Genomic DNA, 10,149 nt, shown 5'->3' with positions numbered 1-10,149 from the left:
AATATTTTATAAATTTTCCTCGTTAAGTTTTCAAAAAATGATGTAAATTTAAAACAAATTAAAGTAAAATCCTTAGATTAAATGCTTGTTTTAAAACCATTTGCGAATGCTGTCAAATATTTTGTATATACTAGTAATTAAAGACCATCGAAGATTAATTTCTGGCCCTACTTTCCTGTCTAGGTTTAAGCATCCATTTGTCATGAACCAAGCAAACATATATGATACAAATGTGATACACATGTATATTATAAGAGGTTTGTTAATGTGTTTCATGACTGAATCAGTTATCAGTGGACTAAACAACACCTTAAGTAATGTTTGTATTTAACTTTTGGGTTGCACTATAAGCCAATGAAGTGTTGATCATATTGACCTCTGAAGAGAGATAATGTTCCATATAAAGGCCTGGTGATCATGCACTCACTTGGCACATTCTCTTTCTTCATAAAGACATCGACGTGTGCACATCATAATGAAATATTTAGTGGTCTTATTGGCCGTAGGATTGGCTGCGGCTATTAATCTTAAAGGAGTTAAACAGACGAGACATATATACAAACGTCAAGCAGGTCAGTCATAGCTTTACAAAATTTTTAAATCGGTAGTTTTCTCCACCAATACAAACTGGTCGTCACGAAATAGCCTTAAAGCGTTGCTTAAGGTGGCGTTAAACACACTAAACACTCAAAAATCAATCAAATCAATTGTTTTAAAAATAAGTGTTAAACAAAAGAAATGTTAAGAAAAAGTTAATTAATCCAAAATTAATTTAGAAGCTTATTATTTATAACGTTTTTGAAACTTAAATGCATAGAATCTTTTGAGGAGGCACCATCGAATATCTGGTCTCATTCTTTACATTCAATATTTGCAACACCAGTGGGGGGAAATATGAACCCAAATGCATATTCAATTTTATTATTAGAGTTGCTCACACTTCAGATGGTTTTATGGCTTTATTTTATATGAAGCTGGTATTTTTGATACCTCTTGATCATTGTATTGGTTGTTTCTCTGCATGGTTTATGGCTGCCTAGTATTTTTCGCACTTGTTAAAACTTGTGTCTAATACAAAAGAAATATTATTATTCACACTAAAAAAAGGGTTGCAATCCCCCTAAGTAATACTAAATGTCTGAATTTGGTCAACGATTATTTATATGCACAGAAAAGTGCATCGATAGCAACAGTAATGAAATATTTAACTATGATAGACGTTATCAGAAAACAATATGGACATAAGCAGAAAACAGATCGAATAGGCATTTTTAACTTATTTTTTTAACTAATTGAAAAAAATGATAATACGACAACAATAGAATATTAATAATTAAAGTGATGAAGTATATGTTCATGCCGGAACCAAGGTACTGGCACCCGAAATACTACCATGACTAGTGATAGGCTGGGCCGAGATTCACAGTCCAGCATGAGATGTATTGACCCAGCAGTAAGAAACATATAAATCAGCATCATAGTTTGTAATTTCGCAATTACCCCAAAACAAAATCAACCTTACAGGATTTTACTTTTATGTATAAGTCCCTGTGATTGAAATGTTTTTAAGCTCTCAAATTATAATAAGTTCCCGAAAAAGCGTAAATGATGAAGGTTTTCTAGAACACGGGATCTCACCTTGCATTTATCATTTCGTCTTTAGATATCTAGAAATAAACGACGTTAGCAACATCCCTTTTCTTACCTATGGATATATGAAAGTAAAAGTTAAAATTATATTTTCTTATCTACCATATTCGTGCTACGGTCATAACCTTAGACCACGTTTGAACTTTTATTTCATATTATTCAAGTGCTTCTAGTAGGCCCTAAATTCCATTAAATCAGACAGTTTTCAAAAAGAGGTTTTTGTTTTTGTGGCGGGGTTAAAGATGTTAGCGGGATCCCAACCCTCTCCCTAACAGTACAGCATAATAACGAACTATAAAAATCAGTTGAAAAAGGCTTAACTCATCAGATAGACAAAAAATACAAGTGGACGTGGCCAGGTACTTATACATCCCGACACAAAAAGACACAATAAACAGATCTGAGAGTACTCGCAGTTATCTGACAGCTAGTTCAAAGCCACTAACAACTAATAAAAAAAATCATGCATCTAAGACTAAACAATCAATCAATCCGTACACATCCATTATCCAATGGATTTAGTGTCCTAACTGTAAAAATATAAGGGCATACACTACAGGCACGGGGACAATATTAAATTCTTTTTTTTTCAAAACAAGTTAACATTCTTGTAAAACATAACAGTATTATATATCAAAATATAATCTGAACATTAAGAGATCACGTCAATTGAGAAGAACGCGTAAATCATAGTTAGCTTAATCTTCTAAAATGGAAGATCTGTAATGTACATTTCACTCAACATCTTTTTACTTAAAGTGTCAACATGTTTACAAACATTAGGATTAACTTTATCAAAATACTCACCTAGCAGTATGTTTATTTTTTCCGGCGTTTTGCATTTGCGCCGATTTGCATTTCATTTGCGCCGATTTTTTCTTTCATTTGCGCCGATTTTTATTTTCATTTGCGCCGATTTTTTTACAGGTAAATTACAGGTAAAATACAGGTAAACTACAGAAAATGTATAAGAATATGTCAATGAGACAACTCTTTTTTTTTTTTTCATTAAAGACCTCATCCGTTAGCCAGTTGTACACATTTGATGAATTGTTAATCATAACATGTATACAACTGGTGTTCCGTGCTCATCACGGGGAGGTGGAAGTAGGATTTCAATTTTTTTCGAGCAGGATAAGTCAATGTAATAGCAAAATGAAGAAGTAGAATCACTCTGTTATCTTAAAATCACGAATTAAAATCCATAAAAACGGAAAACATTAAAATTATAAATCTGTTCTTGCAGAGTATTTGTAGGCGACACATCTTATGTATTCCTTTCTTGTTTTCTCGTCATGTCTTTATTTGGCATATTTGTCGATAACAAAGTCCATCTTTTCTTTGTCTAGCTTGCGTACGGATGCTGGCATGTCTAGAGTTCGCATTTTTACATATGTGAATAAAATTAATTTAAAACCCTAAGTGAACAACGTGTATAACCAGATTTTACCAATATACCTTCAAGGTATAGTAGATGTAAAAGTAATAACTTACCTGTAACTTACCTGTAAATCCAATTAGTAGAAAATATAAAATCGGCGCAAATGAAAAAATGAAATCGGCGCAAATGAAAGAATGCAAATTTTCAAAATCGGAGCAAATGTCATACGCCCATTTTTTCGGAGGACGGTAACTCTCTTGCAGCAAAAGTCGGGAAAGTTATAACTTAGGTACTCATTTATATCTGCAAAAATACTTATTTCGTTTAGGAGAATATTCAGAACATTCGAGAACGAAGTGTTCCACGGACTCCTCAGATTTGCCTGAACACATTTGACAAATGTGCAAAATGACTATTCATGCATTATTTATTTTATTTCTAGGAGGCTTTAACTTACCAAATAGATATAGGAAGATGTGGTGTGAGTGCCAATGAGACAACTCTCCATCCAAATAGATGTGGTGTGAGTGCCAATGAGACAACTCTCCATCCAAATCACTGTTATTGATTAAAAAATTTGAATGCTTCTTTTTGTAATTTTATTGGGGTTTACAAGCGTTGCGGAAGCGCTTCAAGCTTAAAATGTTCGCACGGTCAACGCCTTTACAACCCATTTAAATTTAATACTTATAATTACATTTTTTTTTACTAGGATCATGAAAACACGATTTCTATGAAGTTCTTCTTTTACTTCCTATGCACTTTATTGTGTCATCATGAACTTATCATTTCATTTTGATTTCAAAATGACGCGATATTCCTGTTAGCCAATCATACTAACGTATTATAATGAAATATGCATGTAAATGTAATTATTTTCCTTGTTCATATTCAAAGACAGGCAAAGGGAAGGGAAAACGTTGTAACAGACAAAGACAAGTGATTTGAATACATTTTATAAATCACTCTATTTGATTTTAGGAGGATGTCTTTATGAAGGTCAGACATATCAGCAGGGACAATCATGGACTGTTCCCTGTAAATACAACTGTCAATGTACCGACGCATCAACAGGACACTACGTCTGCAAGGATGTGTAAGTTTGACACATTTTCTATTAAAATAAACCATACGTGGACAAAGTTGTGTAAAAACTTATAAATTTTACCAGATTTATATATAATTAGAATTTTGTTCGCCACATACACGTTTTGTCTACATAAGTCTCGTCAGTGGCGCTCGACTACAGATTGTATCACATATAATATTAACAGAGATAACAAAAGACTCCTTATGACAACAACAATAAACAGGCTTTTATAGCTGACTATGCGGTATGCTCATTGTTGAAGGCCTTACGGTGACCGATAGTTGTTAATGTCTGTGTCATTTTGGTCTCTTGTGGACAGTTGTCTCATTGGCAATCATACCACATCTTCTTTTTTATATTCAATTGCAAAGGGGATATACATAAAGGCAACAGGAGTATACCGCTGTTCAATAGTCATAATTCCATAAACATTGATGCATATGATAAGAATTGGGTGAGCGAGGCTACGAGTGTTAGTTGTATGTTCTGGATTTGTAGGTTTTTCTGATAAATAAGTGTACATGAGTCGGACACATTAGCTTGGCAAATAAAGTAAGATCTTGTTAGATCTTTTTAGTATACCAATAATACAGATGTTATTTTATCATGTGTATAATTTGTCTTTAGGTGTCCTTCGTACGGTACCTTACCACAAGGTTGTCAATACCAGTAATACAGATGTTATTTTATGATGTGAATATTTTGTCTTTAGGTGCCCTTCATATGGAACCTTACCACAAGGTTGCCAATTAGTCAAAGAAGCAAGCGGATGTTGTAGTAAACCAAAGTGTTCTTTTACGCCATCTGGCGGAGGTATGTACTCCTTCAATTTTACATGGGTACATTTTCTCTTTTATGTGTAAAACAGATTTCGGTGAAACTTGCCTAACGTGACGGTACCCAAATTGCACCTATTTTGACAGTTTTTTCACCTATGTTTTTTTATGATCAAGAAAAAAATATCCATACTGTATTTATTTTGTAGCCCTATCCTTCTTTATTGTATAGGTACACCAATTTATTTTTTAATCCATATTGAGTCATAAAAAATGGGTTTGAATCAACCTCCAAACTTTCCATGATTCTGTAATGAGGAGTACCGAAATTGCATTCCTGCTTAAATTCACATCGTCAAAAGTCTAATAACCGAGCTTTTGTTTAATTTCTTCAAATATTTTGAACAATTGGATATTAGTCCATGCTTAATTTTCATATTTTTCGAAATGGATACTCATAACATATTGTATTTGCTAATTTTTAAACAGATGACGTTTTGATGACGTCGCACGGTGACGTTTTCGTACATTTTGCTTTTTTCAGTAAACAGTCCATCTGTTGATAAATACTGTGAACGTTTTGTGTAAATCTAAATATGTTTACCTATGTTGAAAGACGTGCATAGTATCAAATCATAAAAAAATACAAATTGTTTAGTCTCTAGGAAATCGTGTAAGAATACCATTGCTATTATTTCTAAATAGGTGCAATTTGGGTACTAGGTGCAATTTGGGTACCCTTACGTTATCTTTTGAATTGTCTTTCGTTAGTTATGTCTAAAAAGTATTGATTTGTTTCCCGTAAGTCATGTCTAGAAAGTATTGATTTGTTTCCCGTAAGTCACGTCTAAAAAGTATTGATTTGTTTCCCGTAAGTCATGTCTAGAAAGTATTGATTTGTTTCCCGTAAGTCACGTCTAAAAAGTATTGATTTGTTTCCCGTAAGTCATGTCTAGAAAGTATTGATTTGTTTCCCGTAAGTCATGTCTAGAAAGTATTGATTTGTTTCCCGTAAGTCATGTCTATAGAAAGTATGGATTTGTTTCCCGTAAATCATGTCTAGAAAGTATTGATTTGTTTCCCGTAAGTCACGTCTAAAAAGTATTGATTTGTTTCCGGTAAGTCATGTCTAGAAAGTATTGATTTGTTTCCCGTAAGTCATGTCTAAGAAGTATTGATTTGTTTCCCGTAAGTCATGTCTAGAAAGTATTGATTTGTTTCCCGTAAGTCATGTCTAAGAAGTATTAATTCGTTTCCCGTAAGTCACGTCTAGAAAGTATTGATTTATTTCCCGTAAGTCATGTCTAGAAAGTATTGATTTGTTTCCCGTAAGTCATGTCTAGAAAGTCTTGATTTGTTTCCCGTAAGTTATGTCTAGAAATGTATTGATTTATTTCCCGTAAGTCATGTCTAAGAAGTATTGATTTGTTTCCCGTAAGTCACGTCTAGAAAGTATTGATTTGTTTCCCGTAAGTCATGTCTAGAAAGTATTGATTTGTTTCCCGTAAGTCATGTTTATAGAAAGTATTGATTTGTTTCCCGTAAGTCATGTCTAGAAAGTATTGATTTGTTTCCCGTAAGTCATGTCTAGAAAGTATTGATTTGTTTCCCGTAAGTCATGTCTAGAAGTGTTACCATCAGCAGTAGCTAATGGTAAGGTTTACTGCTTTAAACATGAAGTAATAAGATAATTTTGAAATGGGATAACTGTCAAGAAAGCATATACAAACAAACATAACAGACCGACCGTGACCATAAGAAAAAAGACGAACAGGTAGTCCACATAACACTACACAGAAAAACTAAAACTTCGGTTATTCGAATTCTGCCAAAAAAACGCGGGTAAATATAGTTGTTTGAAAGGCTTAGCAGATCCTGCTCAACCAGTGAGCATCCTACGAGGTGTTCATTTCCAGTATTATGTTTCAGTCATTTCAGTAATGTTATCTGCTCATTAGTCGAGATGTTTTCTCTTTGACATATTCCTCATTTCCATTCTCAATTTCATTAATTGCTTCTCTGATTCTTGAGGTTACGTATTCGCATTTGAGCAGACTATTCTTCGTCAGTGTACAACAATTATCTGTACACTACGACAAGCAATACGTCAACCCGAATCAAGATGATATGTGAATTATCAGTTTATCCTCAAACCGAATAGACAACACAAACGGAACGTTTTAGTTAAAGAGGAATTTGGTTCCTTGCTTTGAGAAAGGTAATGTACCTTTACCTGTGGTATGGACAACTAATGGTGTATTACAAATATGCAAGAAATGATAATACAAAGATTCAACAAGTTAAACGGATAACCTAAAAATATTTCATACATTAACATAACTACGGTAAGCCATAGCAATACAATCTGGATTATCCGAGTGTTTCAGCTAATATTGGTGATTGTAAAGTATAAAAAAATGCACATGAAATGAATGCTGTGGATAACAAGTGTGTTAAAAGTTAAATAGTGAAATAGTGTTTACGACATTCCTGGTAGTGTAACAAGATATTGTTTTGTAGGAAACGGAGGCACTGCAGCCAACACTGGCGATGGTGGTAAGTGAAGTATATTAGTTAGAATTTATACAAATGTATCTTCATAATTAATATACTTTCGTAAAGTACAATTTTCAACAACTGAAAATAGTCACTTATAAAATACAGTTCCCTTCTTGAAATTCAGACGTATGTATAGACCCCAGCATAGATATTAAAAGATGTGAAGCAAGCATACCGTTGAGTAACTTTTCTGTTATCAATAAACTTAACTATTTGTAATGTTTATCTACTGTCATTACAACAAATATTTAGTGTCAAAATAAAAAAAAAACACTTTTAATTGTTTTATCTTTAAGAGTAATACTATAAATGTTTAATAACAACTCACACACGCAGAATGAAGAGAAGATCAAAGTTATATCAATCACTTTACATCTCTTGATCCTATGATATTTACTCACTCACTCATTACAGGATTCCATCTTGGATTTGGCACTCAGGCTCCAGTCATGTCAGGTGGATCAGGAGGTAAGGCCAATAGGAATAAGGTCAAAGTCCTATAGACAAAAGTCACATGATTACTATTTTATGTACTCACTCACTCATTATAGGATTCCATCTTGGATTTGGCACTCAAGCTCCAGTCATGTCAGGTGGATCAGGAGGTAAGGCCAATAGGAATAAGGTCAAAGTCCTATAGACAAAAGTCACATGATTACTATTTTATGTACTCACTCACTCATTATAGGATTCCATCTTGGATTTGGCACTCAAGCTCCAGTCATGTCAGGTGGATCAGGAGGTAAGGCCAATAGGAATAAGGTCAAAGTCCTATAGACAAAAGTCACATGATTACTATTTTATGTACTCACTCACTCATTATAGGATTCCATCTTGGATTTGGCACTCAAGCTCCAGTCATGTCAGGTGGATCAGGAGGTAAGGCCAATAGGAATAAGGTCAAAGTCCTATAGACAAAAGTCACATGATTACTATTTTATGTACTCACTCACTCATTATAGGATTCCATCTTGGATTTGGCACTCAAGCTCCAGTCATGTCAGGTGGATCAGGAGGTAAGGTCAATAGGAATAAGGTCAAAGTCCTATAGACAAAAGTCACATGATTACTATTTTATGTACTCACTCACTCATTATAGGATTCCATCTTGGATTTGGCACTCAAGCTCCAGTCATGTCAGGTGGATCAGGAGGTAAGGTCAATAGGAATAAGGTCAAAGTCCTATAGACAAAAGTCACATGATTACTATTTTATGTACTCACTCACTCATTATAGGATTCCATCTTGGATTTGGCACTCAAGCTCCAGTCATGTCAGGTGGATCAGGAGGTAAGGTCAATAGGAATAAGGTCAAAGTCCTATAGACAAAAGTCACATGATTACTATTTTATGTACTCACTCACTCATTATAGGATTCCATCTTGGATTTGGCACTCAAGCTCCAGTCATGTCAGGTGGATCAGGAGGTAAGGTCAATAGGAATAAGGTCAAAGTCCTATAGACAAAAGTCACATGATTACTATTTTATGTACTCACTCACTCATTATAGGATTCCATCTTGGATTTAACACTCAAGATCCAGTCATGTCAGGTGGATCGGGAGGTAAGGCCAATAGGAATAAGGTCAAAGTCCAATAGACAAAAGTCACATGATCACTATGTTATGTACTCACTCAATCATTACAGGATTCCATCTTGGATTTGGAACTCATACTCCAGTCATGTCAGGTGGATCAGGAGGTAAGGTCAATAGGAATAAGGTCAAAGTCCAATAGACAAAAGTCACATGATCACTATGTTATGTACTCACTCACTCATTATAGGATTCCATCTTGGATTTGACACTCAGACTCTAGTCATGTCAGGTGGATCAGGAGGTAAGGCCAATAGGAATAAGGTCAAAGTCCTATAGACAAAAGTCACATGATTACTATTTTATGTACTCACTCACTCATTATAGGATTCCATCTTGGATTTGGAACTCAAGCACCAGTCATGTCAGGTGGATCAGGAGGTAAGGCCAATAGGAATAAGGTCAAAGTCCAATAGACAATAGTCACATGATTACTATGTTATGTACACACTCAATCATAACAGGATTCCATCTTGGATTTGGCACTCAAGCTCCAGTCATGTCAGCTGGATCAGGAGGTAAGGCCAATAGGAATAAAAATCAAAGTCCAATAGACAAAAGTCACATGATCACTATGTTATGTACACACTCACTCATTGTAGGATTCCATCTTGGATTTGGAATCAGGCTCCAGTCATGTCAGGTGGTTCAGGAGGTAAGGCCAATAGGAATAAGGTCAAAGTCCAATAGACAAAAGTCTTATAGAAATGATATCCTATACAAAATCCCAGTAGGTATGAGACTATGTTAAAGACCGATATAGGAATAGGTCAAAGTCCAATAGACAAAAAACTCATAGGATCTCATATACAATCCAAGTAGATATGACACTATGATAAAGGCCAATATAAACATTTGTAGACGAATCGCGCGTCTGGTGTAAGTACAAAATTTAATCTTGTTATCTATGATGGGTTTATTCACTAAACAGAATGATTTAAAATATATTCATAACATAATCTGTACAAAAACCTGTGTTGCGATTAAAATAGTCTGTGTTTTCTCTTTTTTTTCTTAATATAATTTATAAACCATCTTAAAATTACATAATTTAATGTTAACAAAGTTTTCTTTTCAAGTTGAGAATTTTGTTTTATAA

At 34.2% G+C, this 10,149-nt stretch overlaps 1 protein-coding gene across 6 annotated transcripts in view; it reads left to right on the top strand.

The window, feature by feature from the left end:
- The first annotated feature begins 356 nt into the window (after positions 1–356).
- The window catches only part of LOC134722209 (putative per-hexamer repeat protein 5), a 43,092-nt gene continuing 33,299 nt past the window's right edge, over positions 357–10,149 (top strand). For 2 of the 6 annotated variants that reach the window (XM_063585817.1, XM_063585813.1), the window contains exons 1-5: positions 421–572; positions 4,013–4,127; positions 4,834–4,934; positions 7,418–7,453; positions 7,871–7,924. In XM_063585817.1, coding sequence (XP_063441887.1) covers positions 476–572; positions 4,013–4,127; positions 4,834–4,934; positions 7,418–7,453; positions 7,871–7,924 — 403 coding nt within the window. In that variant the 5' untranslated portion in view covers positions 421–475. Of the gene's footprint in view, positions 573–4,012; positions 4,128–4,833; positions 4,935–7,417; positions 7,454–7,870; positions 7,925–8,829; positions 8,884–9,377; positions 9,432–9,657; positions 9,706–10,149 lie in introns of those variants that run through there. The other 4 variants (XM_063585814.1, XM_063585815.1, XM_063585816.1 and 1 more) reach the window with 4 other exon arrangements.

This window comes from Mytilus trossulus, chromosome 6, assembly GCF_036588685.1.
Source record: "Mytilus trossulus isolate FHL-02 chromosome 6, PNRI_Mtr1.1.1.hap1, whole genome shotgun sequence".
Taxonomy (NCBI): Eukaryota; Metazoa; Mollusca; class Bivalvia; order Mytilida; family Mytilidae; genus Mytilus; species Mytilus trossulus.
This window is presented reverse-complemented; position numbering and strand designations above follow the sequence as displayed.